Source organism: Sarcophilus harrisii, chromosome 1, assembly GCF_902635505.1.
Source record: "Sarcophilus harrisii chromosome 1, mSarHar1.11, whole genome shotgun sequence".
Lineage (NCBI taxonomy): Eukaryota > Metazoa > Chordata > Mammalia > Dasyuromorphia > Dasyuridae > Sarcophilus > Sarcophilus harrisii.
The window spans coordinates 19169004-19192937 of NC_045426.1; the positions used below are offsets into that span (position 1 = coordinate 19169004).

General features: G+C 40.2%; 1 protein-coding gene across 1 annotated transcript in view; it reads left to right on the forward strand.

Moving 5' to 3' along the window:
• The window catches only part of ABHD6 (abhydrolase domain containing 6), a 53729-nt gene extending 30556 nt beyond the window's left edge, over positions 1 to 23173 (forward strand). Inside the window, exons 4-10 of the mRNA XM_031953238.1 lie at positions 3930 to 4086; positions 7044 to 7157; positions 8028 to 8160; positions 16467 to 16624; positions 20591 to 20645; positions 20860 to 20960; positions 22844 to 23173. Coding sequence (XP_031809098.1) covers positions 3930 to 4086; positions 7044 to 7157; positions 8028 to 8160; positions 16467 to 16624; positions 20591 to 20645; positions 20860 to 20960; positions 22844 to 23020 — 895 coding nt within the window. The 3' untranslated portion in view covers positions 23021 to 23173. The remainder of the gene's footprint in view (positions 1 to 3929; positions 4087 to 7043; positions 7158 to 8027; positions 8161 to 16466; positions 16625 to 20590; positions 20646 to 20859; positions 20961 to 22843) is intronic.
• The last annotated feature ends 761 nt before the right edge of the window (positions 23174 to 23934 follow it).

Genomic DNA, 23934 nt, shown 5'->3' on the forward strand with positions numbered 1-23934 from the left:
TTGGAAGTTGTTGACATTCACTATCTAACTCTTCCATGAGCCCCTTTGGGGTTTTCTTGGCAAAGACACTGGAGTGATTTGCCACTCCCTTCTCCAATTCATTTGACAGATGAGGAAACTGAGACAAAGAGGGTGCAGTGATTTGATCAAAGTCACACAGCTGGTAAGTGTCTGAGGCTGGATTTGAACTCAGGAAGGTGACGTTTCCGACTCCAAGCCCACTGCTCTGTGCACTATGGTGCCTCCTGGCTGCCCTGGAGTTAGAAGCCCTACTGAACTCTTGGCATTTGTGTGATCCTGGCACCCTCTGAACCTGTTTCCTCATCTGGAAAAGGAATTAAACAAGGGAAGATCTCCCAGATCTCTTCTGGCTTTTCATCTATGGTCCTGCCTTCAAATGTAAGCTACATTCTCCTGGGGGGATACAACATGAACTGCAGTAAAGGAATAGTTATACATGTTGTCAGACTCCATGTGATAAAATGAAGGAAGGAAACGTTAAAGAAAATATAAAACATGGAGTGGAAAAATCAGGGTTTTAAATTTATTTTTGCAACAATAACAGGAAAAATTTGTCTTTGATCACCCCTCTTGTGAGCCAGGTTTCTAACCTGGATGGTGTTTATATCTGTAGGCAATGCACGGTTTTGTTTTTATTCTTTTTTTTTTTTTCTTTTGCTGAGGTAATTGGGGTTAAATAATTTGCCCAGGGTCACATAGCTGGGTCATGTTAAGTGTCTGAGACCAGATTTAAACTCAGGTCCTCCTGATTTCAGGGCTGGTGCTCTATCCACTGCACCACCCAGCTCCCCCTTGTATTAATTCTTACAAATCTCAGAAGCCAGGGTTGGTCACAAAAATGTATCATTGATGCTGTTACAGTCACTTTCACTCCTTTCTGCCATTTGTTGTTTGCCTGCTACATGCAAAGGACAATGACAGAAAACTCCACGAGAAAATTTACTCAAGAGGGGAACATCCTCTAAGCCAGCAATTCTTTTTTTTTAATTGAAGCTTTTTATTTTCAAACCATATGCGTGGATAATTTTGACCCTTGCAAAACCTTGTGTTCCAAATTTCCCTTCCTTCCTCCTACCTCTCCCCTAGATGGCAAGTAATGCAATATATGTTAAACATGGGAAAAATAGATGCTAAATCCAATAGGTGCGTATATATTTATACAATTATCTTGCTGCACAAGAAAAATCAGATCAAAAAGGAAAAAAAAAATGAGAAAGAAAATAAGATGCAAGCAAACAACAACAAAAAACGGGAAAATGCTCTGTTGTGGTCCACACTCAGTCCCCACAGGCCTGTCTCCGGATGCAGAGGGCTCTCTCCATCACAAGATCATTGGAACTGAAAGCCAGGAATGCTTAAACTTTTCCCACTCACAGGCCCTTTTTTTCCCAAGAAATGCTTCCGTGGCCCTGGCTAGAGAGAAGATAGGTGTATAAAAATTGGTACATAAGTCAATCATTTATTGCAACACATCTTATTTTATAACCCCCACATGTAGTTATGCAACCCCAAATGGGGTCATGATCCACAGTTTAAGAAGCTTTGCTCTAAGCAATGGTTTGGATCTAAGATTAATGCTGCTCATCCCAAGCTAAAACTAAAAGTATAACAGGCAGCTTGAAACGTGCTGGTTAAAAATTCGGTTATATGCAGAGGTGGAGGAACTATGGGTGAGAAAGACCTTGCATAGAACACCAGACTTGGGAGATGTCTTGGTTAATTTTACTAAACTGTTTTTCCTTCTCTCTCTCTCTTATTTTTTATTTATTTATTTATTTATTTATTTTTGCTCTCTGGGAAGCAGGTTTTTAAGGAGAATGGAAAAATTAATTGATATAAAACCAAAGGATCAATAAAAATTATTTTTAAAAAGATTTTAGGAAAATGGAAAGAATATTTCCTCGAGTCAGAGAATTGATGCTTAATACTTCCTGTGTGAACTTGAGCAGTTCACCTCCCTTTCTACTTTCTGTGTGAATTTGAGCAATTCACCTCACTTCCTTTCAATTTTGCCCATCTGTAAAATGAGAGAGTTAAGACTAAATGGTCTCTAAAGATCCATTCTGTCTTCAGATGTATCATCCTAGTACCTTAAATAAAAGCAAAACCTAATAGAAAATAACAGGTCTCTAGATTTCCTCCCCAGTTTCTCTTTTCTTTTTTAATTAAAGCGTTTTATTTTCAAAACATATGTATGCATGAATAATTTTTCAACATTGATCCTTACAAAACCTTATGTTCCAAAATTTCCCCCCTTTTCCCCACTCCCACCCCTGGATGGCAAGTGATCCAATATATGTTAAACATGAACAATTCTTCTATACGTATTTCTACAATTATCGTGCTGCACAAGAAAAATCAGATCAAAAAGGAAAAGAATGAGAAAGGAAAAAAAGCAAGCAAACAATAATAAAAAGAGTGAAAATACTATGTTGTGATCCACACTCAGTCCCCGCAGTCTCTCTCTGAATGCAGATGGCTCTCTCCATCACAAGACTATTGTAACTGGCCTGAATCGTCTCATTGTTGAGAAGCTAGGTCCATCAGAATTGATCATTGTATGATCTTGTTGTTGCTGTGTACAATGATCTCTTGGTCCTGCTCACTTCACTCAGCATTAGTTCCTGTAAGTCTCTCCAGGCCTTTCTGAAATCATCCCACTGATCGTTTCTTATAGAACAATTGTATTCCATAACATTCATATACCATAATTTATCCAGCCATTCTCCAATTGATGGGCATCCTCCCAAGTTCCAGTTCCTTGCCACTATAAAAAGGGCTGCTACATTTTTGCACACATGGATCCTTTATCTTCCTTTAAGATCTTTTTGGGATATAGACCCAATAGAGACACTGCTGGATCAATGGGTATATACAGTTTGATAGTCCTTTGGGCAGAGTTCCTCATTGCTTTCCAGAATGGTTGAATCAGTTCACAACTCCACCAACAATGCATTAATATCCCAGTTTTCCCACATCCCCTCCAACATTTGTCATTATCTTTCCCTGTCTTCTTAGCCAATTTGAGAGGTGTGTAAAGACATAGGGTCTCTAGATTTGATCAGCTAATTTTGGGAGACAATTAGGGTTAAGTGATTTGCCCAGGGTCACACAGCCAGGAAGTGTTAAGTGTCTGAGGTCACGTTTGAACTCAGGTCCTCCTGACTTCAGGGCTGGTGCTGTCTCTACCGCACCACCTAGCTGCCCTGTCTTGTTTCTTTTAACAACTTTTTTTTTTTTACTTCTTTAATATTCATTTAAAAAATTTTGGGGAGTTCCAAATTCTCTCCCTCTATACTGTCCCAGACATTGAGAAAACAAGCCAGATGACATCAGTTCTACATGTGAAGTCATGCAAAACATGTTTCATGTTAGGAATGTGCCAAAAAATCATGCTTAAGCGATAAGCGATAAGAAGCGATAAGGAGCGATAAGAAGAAACAAAATTCTTCCTCCCTCTGCCCTCAGAGCTCCTCCTCTCTGCAGAGCTGGAGCATCTTTCATCCTTTGGAATCATTGTAGAACGTGCAAAGCGTTTCCCACTGCAGCACTGCTTAGCTGACAGGCCTTTTTTGAGGAGGATTTTTTTCCCTGGACATGCTACTCAGCAAGCCCACCAGATGTACCCATTAAAGCACCTTTTGTTCTTCCTGTCTGTGCACTGAATGGGCAGGGGCTTGATTGGCACCTGTGGAGTCCTTGCGCCAGCGCACCTGGAGGTTAACGTCCCGGAAAAATCTCTGCATATGCTGTGTGCTGAAAGGCCTCCGTGCTGGAGGAGGGCCAGCTTTGGCTAAGGCTAAGTAGGTCCCCATTAACACGGCCCAGCCCTTTGTGGTCTCAGGCTAATTTCTCTCTCCCTCCCTTCCTCCATCCCCTCTCCCATGCTGCCCCCTCCTCCCCTCCAGGTACTGGCGTCGGACCCTGGGCTTGAAGGTTCGCTATGTCAACTATGAAGATTACCAGTTCTGCTATACCTACCGGGGCCGGCCCGGAACCAAGCCTTCCCTCCTGATGCTGCACGGCTTCTCTGCCCATAAAGACATGTGGCTCAGTGTGATCAAGGTAGGTATCCGGTGCTTCCCTGGTGACGACGGGGTCTGGAGGCCCGGGAGATCCAGCTTCCTCAGACGCTCACCCTGGGGATCCGGCAAATGCCTCAAGCTTGCCCATCTTCTCATCTATAAAGTGGGGATAATAACAGCACGGGACTGTGACCAGGATCAAGTCAAATAACCTACGGAAAGCACTTTGCAGACTCCCTGTATGTGAGACTTTGTCAAGGAGCAGGGCTAGTCTGTTCCTGCAGGGTTATAAAAATGCCCCCAGAGGGATAGGGCCGGCTTGTGGGGATTCGGAGGGGACAGTAGGAAGAGACTTGCACTTGGAGTCAAGGAACCGGGGTGGGGTGGGATGGGGATCCTGGCTCTGCCTCTTATGGCCTGTCTCGTTTCCCCTCCCCAAGGGAAGGAGGGTCCCCATGCCCACTTTTGATGCCATGAGCTTTCACTCTCAGGGAATGCTGTGAGGCAAGCCTCTGTTGCTCAGTGATGTTGGACTGGGGGCAGCGGCAGGGAGGCAGGCAAGAGCAAGAGGCAGGACACCTCCCCTGGAGCTCAGCTTCTTATGCTGTGGCCTGGGAGCCCATCTGGGGTCATACCTGAGTGTGGGGGTCACAGATTGTGGTCTGTTCTCAGGAAACTAATTTCTATACCTACATAACTGGGGTCACATGACTGAATGTGAGGGCGATGAAATTATGATTTATTCTCAGGAAAGTTTGATTTCTGTACCTCTTTTCTATACTTATGTAACTAGGGTCACATAACTGAATGTGAGGGTGATGAGATTATGATTTATTCTCAGGAAATGTTTGATTACTCCACCTATTTTCCATACCTATGTAATTGGGATCACGTAAAAATTTCTCATGAGAAAAGGGGGTTTGAGTTGAAAATGTTTTAAAAAGACAGAATGTACAAAGGCTTTCTCCTCTTCTGGCCATAAAGACCATTACCAAGGTTAGAATTTAGAGATTTTAAATAATATTTGTTTATACTTTTAAAATTAGGATTTGGTTCCCACCCCATTTAAAAAATTATTTGACGTAGTCATTTGTTATTATAGCAACTTTATGAAACCCCTCCAGGGCCCTGTTCTGAGCCTCTGGCTGGCCCCCCTTGATGAGCTGGATAAAGCACAGAATGAAGAGGCCAAAATCTAGGGGGAGGAAGGGTTGGCAAGTAGGACTCTGGGAGCTTGTCTGGTCTGGCTTCCAGTCTAGAGCCAAATCATCCCAATTAAGAGTCTCCTTTTAATTGCATTTACTGGCAGATTCCATGATGAGCTGGTGAGTGTTGCTGAACTTTTTTTTTTTTTAACCTGCTTGAAGGAGGGGAGGGACATATTTAAAAATTACATATGTAAAAATATATGAATAAAATTATTAAATAAATATTTTAGGAAAATAAATCTATCTTTAGAGAATTTCCCAAGAACCTATTGGGCACCAGATATTTATCAAATGCCTTCTGCGGGTAGATCACTGTGCTAGCCAAGGCTTAGATTAGATGGATCCTGTCCTTGTGAAACTTGCAGGCTAGTAATGACCCACACAGAGATTGTAACTATAGAGCATTGCAGGATAATGATGATGATAATAGTAATGATGAGGGCTCGTTTTTAGTCTAGGAATGACCAACAAAGAGACTAATGTTTTATTACCTTTTTAGTCTTTTTTTTTTTTACCTGGTGGAAGGAAGGGAGGGACATATTTAGAAATTGCGGTGATAAAAAAAATATGAATAAGACTAACTAATAAATATTTTAAGAAAATGAATCTATCTTTATAGAAGAGAATTTCCCAAGAACCTATTGGACCCCAGATATTTATTAAGTGCCTGCTGTGTGTAGAGACTGTGCTAGCCAAAGCTTAGATTAGATGGATCTTGTCCTTGTGAAACTTGCAGGCTAGTAATGACCCACACAGAGACTGTAGCTATAGAGCATTACAGGATAATGATGATGATAATAGTAATGATGAGGGCTCATCTTTACATAGTTTCTCATTTACTTACCTGAAGTATCTCATTTGGAGCTTCCAACAACCCTGTAAGGTGGGTCCAACAGGTCTGATTGTGTCAAGCTTAGTTTCCTAAGCTAGAGACCCAGAAAAGTTTAGAGATTTGACCAGTATCCCACAGCATCCCTCTAAATATTAGAAGTAAAATGTGAATGTAGGAAACCCTGCCTTAAAGGTCATTCTTTGAAAACCTGGTTGCCAAGATTCCACCCATGGGCCTTTAACCTTGAGGTAGATTTGGCTCCTTGGACTGGCATGAGTGAGACCAGAAGCTGAGGACAAATTGGGCGGAACCAACCCCCGGGCTAAAAAAAGGCTGGATTTAGACCACATAGTGTGCTCACTGGGCTCAGCTGCCCGGCTCATCTTCTCATTCTGAAACATGCTACTTCTGTCACTTTTGTCCTTTTGTGAGATATCCCTGAAATCTAATTTAATTAGATTTACCTGGGAGGTCAATCCAGGAAGTGGAATCTCATTATCGTAGCTGATACAAATACTATGCTAACTGCTTTATAGCGATAATCTCATTGGATCCTTGGGAAGTAGATGCTGCTAAAATCCCCAATTTATAGATGAATAAGCTGAGTTTGAGTGAAGCTGAAGATCCCACAGGGAGTGAGTATCTGAGGCCAGATTTGAACTTAGGGCCCAGCGCTCCATCTGACAAGCTACCAGCTGCCTTTGCCCTGAATGGCTTTGGTCTGAAAGAAGTGGTCTTCTCCATGCAGAGGAAGTGACTTATGGCTCCTTGTAGCTTCAGACCTCCAGTCTTCTGCATTACCTTCAACAGAGGTGCTCCCTGGTCCTCAGTTAGAAAAGCTCTAGTCCACTCTCAGGATTCTGGGCTTCTTCTGTGGAAGAGCTTTCTCTCCAGACTGGCCTGGTTGCCATACGCCACTCTTTCCTAATGGGTCATTCCATTCTTCTGTGTCCTTAGTTCCTTCCAAAGAACCTTCATTTGATCTGTGTCGACATGCCTGGCCATGAGGGAACCACCCGCTCCTCCTTGGATGACTTATCGATAGATGGACAAGTCAAAAGGATACACCAGGTAGGTGTGGGAAAGGTCCTGGGACTTCCCTACCTTTCCTCTCTTAAAAAGATGGGCAGGTGGTTGATGTTGGCCTGTGGACCAGCAGCTAATGATGTATGTTGTTAGGACATGTCAGGCAATCAAGGATGGCTTTTGATTAGATATTGAGGTTAGTCTTGTTGAAAGCTGCTTTATTCTTAATTCACTTAACGTGTATCTGAAGGCTCTGATTTGGGAAACTTCCCTTATCTCACTGAAAGGGAACTTCTGAACCATCACTAATCAATCAGTAGATCAGCAAACATTTATTAAGCGCCCATCTATTCGTCATAGTTTCTTGTCTATTTGAGGATGTGGTACCCAAGATTCAGCATGACAAAGTGGAAAATCACTGGGTTTGGAGCTGGAGGCATGAGGATTGAACTTGTGATTTCATGGCATAGGGAATTCTCAGATGAGGAAATTCTCTTCACTAAGGCAGGTGGGCGCCTTCTCTGTGACTTATTTATTTATTTTTTTATTATTGTATTATTATCTTTAAGGGAATTGTCCAGGGTGCTGAAAGGTCAGGTCAGCAAATCAATCAGCAAACATTTATTAACCTCTTACTATTTGTCAGGCACTATGCAAAGAGTTTGGGGTACAAAGGGAGGCAAAAATGCCATCCATGCCTTTAAGGAACAGGGGCTTTTAGTGTGGTCTTGGGACCCTGATGCCAGCGGGGGAGGAAAACAAAAGGGCCAAAGTGCTCGTCGCAAGGGCAGGATGCTCCTGAGCTGTGGACAGCTTTTCTCTCCTCAGTGTCTATTTTAGTTTTTTCCATTGAAAAGTTCCCATCTGACAGCCAGTTCTGGTGCTCTTACCAGCCTCCTCTGCTTCTTTCTGTAGTTTGTGGAAAGCATCAAGCTGAACAGGAAGCCTTTCCACCTGGTGGGCACTTCCATGGGGGGCCACGTTGCAGGAGTGTATGCTGCCTATTATCCATCGGATGTCTGCAGTCTGACATTGGTGTGTCCTGCTGGTGAGTCCCAGGGATAAATCCCCCGAATCACTTGTGTCTGAAGCTTGGTCTGAGTTCTGTTAGGAGCTAGAGGCCGTTCCCAAATGAGATTTAGGCAATCAAAAAGCATTTATTAAGCACCCAGAGAGAGAAAGAGAAAGCTTGTATCGGGTGCTTACTATGTACCTAGCACTGTCATAATCATCAGACAAGCTTTTTAGAGCAACTTCCATATGAAATCTATTTTCATCTTAAGCTAAATGTGATTTTCTTCCTGATCCAGAAATAACTATGCTCACTCACCATGCCCTTCCAAAAGGAGAAAAGCGAGCAAACAAACAAACAAAAAAATACTTTTCAATAAAACCTAGTGATACCTTCAGGCCTTCTGGCGTCTCCCAAACTTTGGAGAGCCAAGTTAAACATCATTGAACATCTTTAAGGCCTTTAGAACTTAAAACTTTCAAAATTAAGTTTATTGATAAGTATATATACACATATATGTATATATGTGTGTGTGTGTGCATTTATATGTGTATATGTGTGTATATGAGATATATATATTATATATTGTATATATGTATGTGTGTATGTATATGTCTTTTGACAATAGTTTTTATAACTTGCAAAGGTATTTGTTTTTACAATTTTATTATTGTATAACTTGTTTTCCGGATTCTGCTTATGTCAATCTTCATTAGTTTAAAAGACTCTTTAAAATTATATTTATGTGATACCATAAATTATTCTTTGGGTTCTGTTAACTTCACTCTGCATCAGTACATATGAGCTTTTTGTCTTTTTAAAATCATCTATTTACTCATTTCTTATACCATCCCATTTATATAACAATTTGTTCAACCATCGCCCTATTAATGGACATCCCCTCAGTTTCCTGCTTTTTGACCCCACAAGATTTGCCATAAATATGTTTGAACATATAAGGCTTTGTCTTCTTTCTTTGGTCTCTTTAGAGTATAGGCTCAGAAATAATACAGATGGGTCAAAGGGCATACAATGTTAAATAACTTTTTGTGAAAAATTCCAAATGTCTTCCAGAATGTTTGGACCCATTCAAAGGTCTAGCCCAGTGCCTCAGATTGCTTGTTTCCCATAGTTCCTCAGACTTCCCATAGTCCCACTCCCCTTTTTCTGCTATCTCTGCCTATCTGAGAGTATAAGGTAGAACTTCAGAGTTGTCTTAATTTACACTTCTCTAGAATCAGTAATGAGTTGGTTCTTTTTATAAAAAATATGGATGTAATTTGGGTTTTTCCTCTTCAGAACTGGTCAGTCATTATGAACATATATTATGAATTATATCTTCATAACTTTATGAATCATCAATGGCTATTAAAAATTTAAACCAGTTCCTTACATATCTTGGAAAAGAAGTCTTTTATCAGAAAAATTTGCCCAGTTATTTCATCTTAACTTTACTAGATATTTGTACAAAAACTTCTAAATTTCATGGCACAAATATCTGTTTTACCTTTTGTGTTCCTCTTTCTCTATCCCTTCTCAGATCATGAACTTTTCTCCTATCCATGGAACTGATAGGTAATTCCCCTTGTTTCTCTAATTTGTTAATGATGTGATCATATATCAATGTTTTAACAATAGATCATATATCCATTTGGACTCTACTTGGTTTTAACATCTTTTGTGTTTATTTTGTGTCAGATTTATGTAGGGCTGATAGAAGCAAATTGAGTCTCCTGCCCCCAAGTATGATAGTTTTACTCTTTACTTTTTTAAAATTTATTTTTCCATTTACATGTAAAAATAATTTTTAGCATTCATTTTTTTAAATTTTGAGTTCCAAATTCCTTCCCTTTCTTTCCTCCCCTTCCCTCATTGAGAAGACCAACAATTTGATATAGGTTATACATGTGCAGATATGCATATTACCATTTAATGTTGCTTGTGATTAAATTTTCATTTGAGTATTTTAAAATTTTGCTCCTTAGTGTATATATGTATATTCATTGAAATAAATTCATTTATTTGTGACTTTCAGTAAAATCTCTTTTAAATAAGCCTTTATCTCCTTTAATTAAGTCTATTTTTGCTGTTGTCTTCTCTGAAATAATAATTACAAGCCCTGATTTTTTGCAGTTTGCTCTAGTCTCTTATTTTAACTCTGAGTCTTTGGGGTTTTATATGTTTTTTTGTAAACAACATCTTAATTGGATTTCACTTACTAATTCTTAATCCATTCTGCTAACTTCTTCCATTTTGTGGTTGAATTTATCTCATTCACAGTTATGACTATTAATTATTTATGCACATGTATTTCCCTCCATCCTATTCCCTAAATGCATTTTTTCTTCTCTCTTTTCCTCACTTCTGGTTCATTTCATATTGTCAAACTTTTTTTTTTTTTTTTAAACATTTAACCTTCTCTTAATTATCTCTTCTCCAAGTTTGGGTTTGCTTTATTTTTAATTTATCCCTCTCTGAATTTACTCTGCTTTTTATACTCCATTTTCTCCTTTTCTTTTTGTTATTTGAATTCTTTTTGAGTTTAATATCATGCTGCAACAAACTGTCTGTGTGTGTGTGTGTGTGTGTGCACTCTTGACCAGTTGAAATGAAAGTGAGTTTATAATGATGGCCTGTTCTCCCTATTTCTTCCATGTTTGTATATAATTCGCAACATTATTATGTTTACTAGCAAATTCTCTAATCTTTGTCCTTCATTTTTCCTAGTGTAGCCTTCCTTGCCTTTTCCCTTTCTTTTTTACTACAGAATCTTTAAAATACAATAAAATTAATTATAGGTTTTCTGTCTCTATTGATAATCTCTATGATTCTTTGTGACATTAGGATTCTGAAAGATTCTTTTAATACCCCTCCATTAGAATGAAAACTGTTGATCCCACCCTTCACCCCCATTTAATAGTATTTTTTTTTCATTTACATGTAAAGATAGTTTTCAAGATTCATTTTTATAATAGTTTGGGTTCCAAATTTTTCCTCTCCCAATACAGCAAGCAATCTGATCTAGGTAATAGAAGTACTACAATCATATTAATCATATTTTCACATTAGTCAGGTTGTGAAAGAAGAATCAGAAAAAGGAAAAAAAAACCCTTTTTTGCTCTGATTTTTCTTTTCCAACATGATTCATAAATCAATGTGTATTAAAAATAAATAAACTAAGTGGAAGAAAAAAAAAGGAAAAAATCATAAGAAAAAAAAACTCCCCACAGTGAAAATAATCTGTTTTGATCTACATTTAGACTCCATGGTTCTTTCTCTGGATGTGGATAGTATTTCCTATCATGAGTCTTTTGGAATTGTTTTGGATCGTTGTATTGCTGAGAAGCCCCAAATCCATCTTAGCTGATCATCACACAGTCTTCTTGTAACTTTGTACAATGTTCTCCTCGTTCTACTCATTTCACTTAGCTCCAATTCACGCAAGTCTTTCCAAGTTATTCTTAAATCTCTCTGCACATCATTTCTTATAGCACAATAGTATTTTATTACATTTATACACCATAACTTATTCAGCCATTCCCTAATGGGCATTCCCTAAATTGTCAATTCTTTGCTACCACAAAAAAAAAAAAAAAGCTATTATAAATAGTTTTATAAATTTATTATAAATAAATATAAATATATAAATATAAAAAGGTGGGTCCTTTTTCCCTTTTTATAATCTCTTTGGGATACAAACCTAGCAATGGTATGGCTGGATCAAAAGATATGCAGTTTTATAATCTTTTGATCATAGTTTCAAAGTGTTCTTCAGGATGGTTGGATCAGTTCACAACTCCACCAACAATGAATTAGGGTTCCAATTTTCCCACATCTTCTTCAAAGCATGTCATTTTCCTTTTCTATCATTGAAGTCAATCTGATAGGTGTGAGGTGATACTTCAGAGTTGTTTTAATTTGCATTTAAAAAAAATCAATGGTGATTTAGAACTAATTTTTTTTTACTCTGGTAAATAGCTTTAATTTCTTCATCTGAAAACTGCCCATTTATATCCTTTCACCATTTATCATTTGGAGAATGACTTGTATTCTTATAAATTTGATTCAGTTCTCTATATATTTGAGAAATGGGGCCTTTATCAGAAACACTTGCTGTAAAAATTGTTTCTTAGCTTTCTGCTTTCCTTCTAATCTTGGTTTGGTTTGTGTAAAATCTTTTTAACTTAATGAATCAAAATTAACCCACTTTGTATTTCATAATACTTTCTATCTCTGGTTTTGTGGCAATTTTCTTTAATGATTTCTTTTTTTTTTATCATAGCTTTTTATTTATAAGTTAGTTATATGCATGGGTAATTTTGCAGCATTGACAATTGCCAAACCTTTTGTTCCAATTTTTCCCCTCCTTCCCCCCACCTCCTCTCTCTGATGGCAGGTTGACCAATACATGTTTGTTATTTTAAAGTATAAATTAAATACAATATAAGCATACATGTCCTAACAGTTATTTTTCTGTGCAAAAAGAATCGGAGTTTGAAATAGTGTACTATTAGCCTGTGAAGAAAATCAAAAATGCAGGTGGACAAAAATAGAGGGACTAGGAATGTAATGGTTCATAGTCATCTCTCAGAGTTCTTTCGCTGGGTGTAGCTGGTTCAATTCATTACTGCTCTATTGGAGCTGCTTTGGTTGATCTCATTGTTGAAGAGGGCCACATCCATCGGAATTGAAATGATTTCTTGAAATAAGATATTTATCTCTCTTTTTGGTCATGGATTTCAGTTATGATTCTTGAGTTATGTGTCTTTAATCTCCTTAGTTATTTTTCATATGAGGCATCTTACATTTTGCTCTACTTTTTCATTCTTTAAGTTCTTTAAGAACTTTAAGAATTCTTGTCTTCTAACATCATTAATTTCTCTTTTGATCCCTTCTGATTTTAGGGAAATTGTTACAAGGATAAGGATTTTTACTTCTTTTAAATTGTTGGTCCTTTATATTTTATTTACATGAGTGCCACTTCCTGTCTCTCTCAAAGATCCTTTCATTCTCCATTGGAACCTACAAGAGACTCATAGCACTAATAGGCAAAGTGACTGAATATTGTGCTGGACAAATCTTGGGGCAAGTGCAATATCTTCATCTCCATCTGCCTCTCGGCTCCTTACCAGTGGATCTCTCTCCATGTTTTGCGATGGCCTCCAATTCATCTACTTTTCTGCCATTTGCTTCTGTTTCCATCTCTTAGAATAACTATCATTCCTTATCTTCTTCCTCCTCTTCCTCCTTTTCCTCTTTCTCTTCCTCCTCCTCATTGACACTGTACACTTAGATGTCTTACTTTCATTCATTCAGCACAGAGTAGTAGACAGAAGGCCGATCTCAAGGCCTGCATTGGAAGCAGATTGTTGGGGTGACCGTGGCAAATTAATTCCTTTCTCCTTGCCCCCAGGCAGCTCTTTAACACTGAACTGGGGCTGTAGTGGTAAGGATTATTTCCTCACTGAGCTTTCCTAATGTTTATAAAATTATACTTTTATAATAAATGAATAATATAATAAATATATAAATAAAAATATAAAATTACAGATCCAATTTAAAAAAATGATCAGGGAAAAGAGCCATTTGTCACTGGTCAAAATCTGTTTCCCTGAAGGAAAGAAAAAGTGGGAAGTTCAGAAACAGCTCTTCTCTCTGTGTGTCTGTCTTTATCTTTTTCTATGGCTCTGTCTCTGTGCTTTTCTCTGTCAGTCTCTCTCCTTTCTCTCTCTAGCTCCATCTCTGTTGGAATACATGGGAGCCACCTGAGTGTGGCTGTTGGAGATCTCAGGATGGGTGTCCTCTTGTGAGAGGATGATACAAGGAGACTGAGAGGCAGTTGCTGTTCTCTGACCTCTCTGACTCTTGCATTGTCTGACCTCTCTCCTCTTCCCTCTGCCTCCAATTTATCTCATTCCCAGTCCACAACACCTGGGTCAGCAAAGGCTGCCCTGCAACTCCTTCAGGTACCATGATCCACAGCTGAGCAGGCTCTCGGAGGATTGACCTGCCCTTAACACATCTCCGTTTCTCTGTATGTCTGTCTATATTTGTCTCTCTCCTTTCTCTGTCTTCATCTGTTTCTCTATCTCTGTGTCTCTGTCTTTCTGCTTCTTTCTTTCTCTGTCTCTGTTTCTCACTGTCTCCATTTCTGTTTCTCTCTGTATGTGTCTCTCTGTCTCTTTGTTTGTCTTGTCTTTGTGTCTCTCTACTTTTTCTGTCTCTATCTCTGTTTCTCTCTGTGTGGCTCTGTGTCCCTCTCCCTCTTTGTCTCTCTCTGTCTCCGTCTCCATCTCTGTTTTTCTCTGTTTCTTTCTCTCTGTCTCTGTGTCTGTGTCTGTTTCTGTGTCTCTCTCCTTTCTCTTTCTGTTTCCATCTCTGTTTCCCTGTCTCTGTCTCCATCTATTTCTGCATCTTTGTCTCTGTTTCTTTCTCTCTGTCTCTGTGTCTGTGTCTGTTTCTGTGTCTCTCTCCTTTCTCTTTCTGTTTCCATCTCTGTTTCCCTGTCTCTGTCTCCATCTATTTCTGCATCTTTGTCTCTGTTTCTTTCTCTCTGTCTCTGTGTTTGTGTCTGTTTCTGTGTCTCTCTCCTTTCTCTTTCTGTTTCCATCTCTGTTTCCCTGTCTGTCTCCATCTATTTCTGCATCTTTGTCTCTGTTTCTTTCTCTCTGTCTCTGTGTTTGTGTCTGTCTCTATGTCTCTCTCTCTTTCTGTCTCCATCTCTGTTTCCCTGTCTCTGTCTCCATCTATTTCTGCATCTTTGTCTCTGTTTCTTTCTCTCTGTCTCTGTGTCTGTGTCTGTTTCTGTGTCTCTCTCCTTTCTCTTTCTGTTTCCATCTCTGTTTCCCTGTCTCTGTCTCCATCTATTTCTGCATCTTTGTCTCTGTTTCTTTCTTTCTCTCTGTCTCTGTGTCTGTGTCTGTTTCTGTGTCTCTCTCCTTTCTCTTTCTGTTTCCATCTCTGTTTCCCTGTCTCTGTCTCCATCTATTTCTGCATCTTTGTCTCTGTTTCTTTCTCTCTGTCTCTGTGTTTGTGTCTGTTTCTGTGTCTCTCTCCTTTCTCTTTCTGTTTCCATCTCTGTTTCCCTGTCTGTCTCCATCTATTTCTGCATCTTTGTCTCTGTTTCTTTCACTCTGTCTCTGTGTTTGTGTCTGTCTCTATGTCTCTCTCTCTTTCTGTCTCCATCTCTGTTTCTCTCTGTGTGTCTCTGTGTTTCTCTGTGTCTGTGTCTCCGTCTCTCTCTCATGTGGACAAAGTTTCTTGAGAAGATGAGAGGAACCCAAGTGATTTTCTGGGGTAACTCAAGCTGGAGCAGTGGTGGGAGGCAGACGGCATTAACGGGGCGGGGCTGGCAGACTTCTTGGTGGGTCAGGAGCCAAGTGTGTAGAAATATCTGCTTCCTGTTGGTGCAGCGAGAGCGGTGGTTTCCTTCATGGATGACGCCAGCCAGGATTGCTGGGGATCGAGCAGCCTGTGGCCCACAGCCACCTGAGGCTGGCTTTGGGTTCAGGTCTTCCTGGCTCTGGGCCCTGTGCTCCGTACATCGCACTACCCAGCTGCCTTAACTGGTAAAGAGCTAAGATTTGAACCCAGGCCCTTTGACTCCGCACTCCAGCTCCTTATTCAATAGACTTTGCTGCTTCTTTAAATGGGGGCCGCGGGAGGAGACTCCCCCAGTAGAACCGGCTTCCACAGCTGGGCTTTCCCAGGAGGGCCCCCGGGCCTTCTTATCCTGAGGTCCCCCCACAGTTCACGTTGTCTCCTGCTGGAGTGTAAGCTCCTTGAGGGCCGGGGCTGTTTGGGACCGTCTCCCTCTTGCTCAGTCCCACACACCGGCAGGACTCCCCCAGTGCCCGTGGCCCGAAGGCTTCTTGTGTTGGCCAAGTTTTGACATTGAATGACTGGGCCATTGTGGATTTGAGCAGAAAATAGTTGGGGGGGCTCCCTCCACTGCGGAGCTGGGGGGCTGGCGGCTCAGAGCACTTCAGGCCTCGGGCTGGTTGTTCTTATCAATTCACTTTGTCTCTGTCTTTTTCGGCGTCCGTCACAAGGGACAGTGACATGTTGGGTAGTGAGTGGGTAGGGAGGTAATGGGGTGAAAGGGTGAAAGAAAAGATTAGATCAATAAAAATAAGACAAAATTTAGACCAAGCCCAGAAGCGCAGCCTGGCTTACGGAAGTTGAGCGTGTTCCAGCATCCTGGAGTGGGCTGACAGGTTGCCTGGAGGCAATGCAGGGAACAGCAGGACCTGGGCCTCTGGATCTCTGGGTCTCTGGGTCTCTGGGGCTCCAAGCCTCCAGGCCTCCAGACTCACCTACCCCTTTTGGCTTGTCGTTCACAGGCCTCCACATCACCACTGAGAACGCTTTTGTGCAGCAGCTCAAGGTGCTGCAAGAAATGTCTGCTGTGGAGAAGATCCCCTTAATCCCGTCGACCCCAGAAGAAATGGCCAACATGCTGAAGCTCTGCTCCTACGTCCGCTTCAAAGTCCCACACCAGGTGAACGCTTGGGAGAGGGGCGCTTCCGTCCTGGAATCGCAGCCTTGCTTAGGGAAGCTGGGCTCAGACCTCACCCCTGAGGATCACCTTTGGCTCCTGATTTGGTCCCTCAGTTTCCTTCTTCACAAAATGAGAGGGGGGGGTCACCTTTGGTTCCTGATTGGTCCCTCGGTTTCCTTCTCCATAAAATGAGGGGAGGTCACCTTTGGCTCCTGGTTGGTCCCTCAGTTTCCTAAAATGGGGGGGGGTCACCTTTGGCTCCTGATTGGTCCCTCGGTTTTCTTCTCCATAAAATGAGGGGAGGTCACCTTTGCCTTCTGATTGGTCCCTCCCTTTCCTTCTCTGTAAAATGAAGGGGTATCACTTTTGGTTCCTGATTGGTCCATCGGTTTCCTTCACAAAATGAGGGGAGCTCTGCTGGAAGGAGATGCCTTCTGGCGTGGGGCCTGTGGTCCGAGAACTAGAAAGCCTCTGAGATCCTCCAGTCCACTCCCTGGCCCAGGCTTTCCAGTGAAGAAACCTCCCTCTCTTCTCCCAAAATAAGCCCCTCTGGCTGGAGGACAGATTTCTAAGCTCCCGACCTTGGTCTCTTTAGCATATCCATGATTTTTTAAGTCCTGCCTCAGCCAGCCCAAGCATCGAGAGCCCCTGGTGGGGCAGGTGATTGATTTTTAGTTTAAAAAAATAATTTCCTGAGTTAAAACTCTTTTTTTGGTGAGACAATTGGGGTTAAGTGACTTGCCCAGTGTCACACAGCTAATAAGTTTTAAGTGTCTGAAGCTGGATTTGAATTCAGCTCCTCCTGACTTCAGAAAGAAACATTTGAAAAATGAAAACATTTTAAAAAATTTAAATGCGGGCATTTGTGATGCTAGACTATAAAGTTCTGGGATTTTGGGGAGGAATCTGATTTGTTTGCTCAATGAAGCTTGTAGGAGTTAGATTTATTTTTTAAATACTGGTTACTTAGAGGAAATATATAAAAATTTGTTAGAAAATTGAATTTCATTAGAATGTTAATTGGTACTAGGCTAAGAGGGACCACAGCCTGGTGTCAACTGACATTTTTATTAATATTTTATTGACGATTTTTATAGTGTATAGTGTTGTTTTAGAAGATTTCAGGTCTCTCTGATTCTCCATGATCCCAGTTGGGATTTTCTTAGCAAAGATACTGGGTGGTCTGCCACTTCCTTCCCCAGTTCTTTTTACTGATGGGGAAATTGAGGCAAACAGAACTAAAAGACTTGCCAGGGTCACGTGACTAGTAAGTGTCTGCAGTTAGATTTGAACCTAGAGTCTCTCTGACTTTAGGCCCATTATCCATCCATATAGAAGCATCTTTGAAAACATGACAGCGTGACAAAGAATTGTAAACTGAGAGAGGGCGGCCCATTAATTAGGAAATGGCTGAACCAGTTATGGTTCATGGATGTGATGAAATGCTATTGTGCTGTAAGAAATGGCCACGGCGTGGTTGCAGACAAATTGAAAAAGATTAAGATGAACTAATACACAGAGAAGGGAGGAGAAACTGGAGATCAGGCTACATCGTGGTGACATTAGTATAAAGGCAAACAGCTTTTAGAATTCTGAGTAATTGCAGAGGACTCATGATGAATGATGTAATCCACTTCTCACAGAGGAGTAAGGGATTCAAAGGGCAGATTGGCCAATGGGGGAATTAGTTTGGTTGACTCTTCTGATTTGTAATAAGAGTGTTAGTTTTCTTTCTCAAATGAGGGATCGGTCAGAGAGAAAACAGGCAGATTTTTGGTGATTAAAAAGTAATCACAAAGACGAATAAATAAAACTAAATTTTTTGTAAAACCATAAAAGGGAACTGATTTTAAGATTATAAACAAATACTTTTTTAGTTTCTTATTTCGTTAAATTTTATTTTTTTAGTTAACAGTGCTCAAACCAATGAATTTTCTTAAGAATTCAATTTTATTTATTTTCAGCTACAGATTCTCTCTCCCTTTTCCTCCTTCCCTCCTTCGACAAAGCAACAAAAAGAAAACCTGTTATAAACATGTGTAGTCCTGCAAAACAATTTCCATGTATGAAAAAATGCTTCAGTTTTCTTTCCGAGTCCATCATCTCCCATCTAGAGGCTGGCAACATGTCAGACTAATATATTTAAAAAAAACTTCCAATCCCAGTCTTTATAAACAGGTTATTTATGGCTTGAATTAGGATGCAGCATTTGTAGTAATAAGAATAAAAATAATAGTAATTATAACAACATATAACAATAACATGTGCTGTCTCATCTGATCCTCACAACAACCCTATGAAGGGGAGGGTCCATTATTTACCCCCATTTTATAGAGAAGGAACTGGGATATACACTGGTTAAGTAACTTGGCCGGAGTCATATAGCCAAAGTCAATGTCCAAGATGGGATTTCTATTGGGCTCTTCCTAACTCAGTCTGCCCCTACTTCAAGTCAGTGTTAGAAAAGGACTTGAGAATCTTCTAGTCACCAAGACTAGCATTGGTTAATATATAATTATATAATAAATGTATAATAATATAATATATTATTACTAACCCGTGCCAGGCACTGAGTGCCGGGGATAAAGTCCCTGCCTTCTAGGAACTCGCAGGTCAAGAGAGTCCCTTTGCGGGTCAAGTAACTCGAGCCCTCAGCTCAGCTCTTGCCATCATGGAACCTCATCCCCTCTGGCTCTGAATGTCTACGTTGGATCCAGACTTCAGAGGAGAAGTCCCAATAGCTTTACTAATGCATTCACATTTCAAACTGAGATGAGGGGGGAGAGCCACCTGAAGCACCGTCCAATGTAGTCGCCATATTGGATGTCTTACTTGTTTTCCTTCTTCACAGGAAGGAAAGTCCCATGAATGGAAGGAAGAGGATGGGTATGGTTGTGACGACCATAATGTAAAGATAAAAAGCATCGTACAAATACCTAAAATGTCCTTTTAGTTGTTTCAGTTCTTTTAAATCAATAGTTAATTTTGTGAAGTTTTTAAGATAGGAAACTTTGATTTGGGGTTCCAGGTAGACAGATTTCAGCGGATCTGGGAGCTTGAATAGGCAGAAAATCACATCCTTATTTCCACTAACTTATGGTATCCATTACAATCGTATATATTTTATTTTATGCATTTAAAAAACATGATTCTGAGAAAGTATCATTGCACCATCAAAGGGATAAGACACAGATAAAGGTGAAGAGACTTGCCTTAAAATAATCAAGGAAATATTTATTTAAACTAAATGAAACTTTAGATCAAGAGACTTAAGACATTCATTTTAGGGACTTGTCAAAAGTTTAAGTTGCCTAGCGACTCAAACTCTCGAACGATAACAAAAATCTTGCTTTGCATCTATTTGGCAGATCAGTGACTTTATTATTTATTATGATTATCTTTTTAAAGGTCAGCAGTGGATTTTATTGTAAATAGAAAATGTATAGTATAATTTAGAGAAGGAATGGGGGAGGCAGATTGGTTGTACTCCTAAATGAAAGTAATTTTTTATTAAGGTGAATGAAACTTTAAAGGTTTGGTAGGGTTACAGGAAAGAATCACATTGATAAAATCACTTTGGCATAAAAATCATTGATTTGGTATAAAGGTCATTTTTTAGAGACTAACCTCCTAATTATGTTTAATAACATTATTGGGATTGAATGATTTGATTTTGTTAAAAGCAGAGCTTTTGATATTAATTATGACCCTGGGCAAGTCAATTAATGCCTGCCCCAGTTTCCTCATCTGTAAAATGGGAATAATAATAGCACCTACCAGCCAGCAGTGTTGTAAGGATAAACAATAATGAGAAAATATTTATAAAGCATTTTGCAAATCTTCAAGTGTTATATACATGCTGCCTATTGTTATTATTACTCAACTCAGTTTCACCTCAGACCTACATCAGTAAAGAAATTAAAATGATTGTTTTTAGAGAAATAAATCTATGTTTTTTCACTTTAGCTTCTACAGGGCCTTGTTGATGTTCGCATTCCACACAATGACTTCTACCGAAAGCGTAAGTAACACTGCTCTTGTTAAAATAGAAGTCACGGATTGTTGGCTTTTGTTTTTTTTTTAAGTTTCTGACATTGGTTGGCAATCTTTTTCTTGGATCACTGTGCCAAAAAAAAAAAAAAAAAGTCCCTTGTAAGGCTGCAGTGATAGCTCTTAGAATAAACAAGTCTTATTATCCCAAAGCATGTTAACTTGTTTTTCTTTTTTCTGAGAAGTGTTTTTGGAAATCGTAAATGAAAAGTCAAGATACTTACTCCAGGAAAACATGGAGAAGATCCAAGTTCCAACACAGGTCATCTGGGGAAAGCAAGATCAGGTACCTCTTCCTATGTGTTAATGGGTGACTCGGGTTGACAGCATTTCTATTCATTTCACAGAGGGAAATATTCTTTAGGCATGGGGTGGTTATTTATTATAAAAATAATTCCTCATTTTTATTTAACATGGGGCAGCAGCAACGTGGTCTCATGGTCTCATTGTATCGAGAGTAGGAAACGAGGTGTTCTTCCCCTCTCTATCCACCCATCTTTTCTCACTTTTCCTGGAAGTTTCTTGAAGGATTTTTTATTTATGATATCGCAAAGTATAGCCAAAGTAAAAGTAGCTGGGTGACTCAGGAGAAAGAGAAGTCTGGAGGCAGGAAGATAAGTTCAAATCTCCCCTCAGACACACCCTAGCTGGGTGAGCTTGGCCAAGTGCCTTCATTTTTTTTTTTTCTCAATTTCCTCAACTGTAAAATGGGGATAATAAATAGCACCAAGCCCTGAAGTGCTGTGATACCATTTATTGGGTCTGGCACACAGCACGTGTTTTATTATCAGGAATAGTAAGATTTTGGTGTTAGAGAATTTGAAGACATGGGCAAGAACCATAGCAATCTTGGATAGAGTTTATTGAGCCTTGGATCATTGAATATTATCGATGAAGAAATGGTTTGTGAGAGAACACTTTCTGTTGGATCACAACTCTTCTTGGTAAGGACAACTCTTGTGTCCTCTCCTCCATCCCCCAAAACTTTCTCTTCTCCAGGCCAAACTCCAGGCCAGTTCCTTCAACTGTTCCTCCTATGTCCCGGTCCAGCCCGTTCATAATTGGGATTGCCCTCCCCCACAACATCAGACACAGCAGGACCATCCTCTGCCTAGTCCTGAACATTGTGCAAAATTTCTCCAATTACTTCTGCCTCGTATTTTTTCATTCTCTAATGTTAAGCCATAAAAACGAGTTTTTCTGCCCCAGTTTCTTGGCTCTGGCACTTGATGTTGCATTCTTCCTAGAGCCGCTTCTCCTGGGACTAAAAATCATGTACTTCTAATGATTATATTTCTCTGCCACCTGGAAAGAATGCTGACTGTAGAGGCAGAAGACCTGAGTTCAAATGTTACTCCTTATGGTTATTATCTGGAGGACACTGGGCAAAGCTTGTCGAATGTGATGGCACTTCTAGGAGACCTTTGAAGTCACTTCTAGTCCTGAGATCTATCCAGGATCTTGGGTTGGGTGGGGTTGTTTTTTTGCCTTCAGAGTTGTAGATAATGGTTATCTTATCTAGAGCTGTCCAGAGAGTAGCAGGAATCTTAAATCCAGTTCAGAAAAAGAATGTATGGGCCCCAAATTAAGTAGAGTGGGATTAGTAGCAAGAGAAAACCCCAACAAGAAGGAAAACAACTCTTCTGTTCTTTGGCTTTGGGATTGGGGTCCCGAGTTCAAGTCCTACTTACTTTGGTGGTCACTTCTGTTCTCTCTGCCTCAGTTTCCTCATTTGTAGAAACTAGAACTAGATGACCTCTGTGGTCCCTTCCACCTCTAGATCTAGGAGCTTATTTCAAAACTTCCAGTCATGGGAGTTTTGCTCTTTGCTCTTTTCTGAGTGTTTTTTTTGTTGGTTTTTGTGATTTCACTGATATAGGAAAATACTCATTTAAGAGGCAATTTGACGTTTTGAATGGCATGATGTTATTTAGGCTAGGGGTGATTTCTTTGGTGAAAGGAGGTGTCCGCGGTGAGGAAACTCCTTCTGTCAATGCAGATCAACATTTATATTCTGTATAATTTATATTACGAGGAGGTTGTTTGGAACCTAAAATGATGCAGCCGGAAGATTGCCAGAGGGAGGACTTGAATACAGGTCTTGTGACTCTTAGACTAGGGGCAGTGGGACGAGATCTCCACGTAACCCCGAATTCTTTCGTTGCTCAGGTCCTGGATGTGTCTGGAGCCGACTTGTTGGCCAAGGGAATCTCCAACTGTCAGGTGGAACTTCTGGAGAACTGTGGCCACTCGGTGGTGATGGAACGGCCCCGAAAGGCAGCCAAGCTCATCGTGGAGTTCTTATCTTCCATGCACAACGCAGCCAGCAACAAGAAGCAGGACTGAGCTTCTTTTGGGATCCAGCCCTGCCCTCGTATCTGCTCAAATTTCAGAAATCTGATGCTCTGTTCGCTTCTCAGGGATCCTGTACCCAACACACAGGTGAAGTGCCAAAGTCCCTGTGGAAACCAGAATCATGTTCACTTTCTAAATCGTTAGCACTATGGCGCTTTGTGATAAAAGGGACCATGAGGGACCAGAGAGGATCTAATTTTTTTTTTTTTTAATAAAGTGGAAAATCAGGTGGAATAAAAGAAATTGAGCCATGGAAAAGACAAGAGAAGTCTTTACGTTCATCCAGCTGACAACACAGGGATAGTTTTGTGCCAGCCAACCCGTAGTGGACCGTAACCTTCAAGTCCATATCAAGCCCAAGAGACCTTCCTTACAGACTGAGATGTCACAATATTTGTTAGAACTTTTCGCCTTGCATGATAACCTGTTGTGATAGAAGATATTCTCCAATTCTGGACACCCAGTGAAGCACTTACTCCTGCTTGTGTCTTATTTATTATATCCGGAGACTTAGACAGGAGAGCCATTTATGAGCGGAAGCACCAGGACTGTCTAGTTTTAAATGTTTACAATTGTGGGAGCGGGGAGAGGTGTGAAGCTTGGGATCAGCTCTCGGGGCGCTTGTCTTGGCAGTGGGCGTGGGTCAACAGCTGAGAACAGACATTTTGCAGGGTAATGAAATCCCGATGGCCAGATATGTCCCTAGGAATCACTCATTTTTAAAGAATTGGGGCCTAATCAACAAACTAAGCAATAATACTCTAGGTAACGATGCGAATGATCAAATTAAGGTTCCATTTTACACAAACAAGTGACTTGCTTTTTTTCTATTAACCTATGCTGCTGAAAATCCTTAGGTGTAAATAATGCATTTATATTACTGAATTCTATGAATTCTCCACACA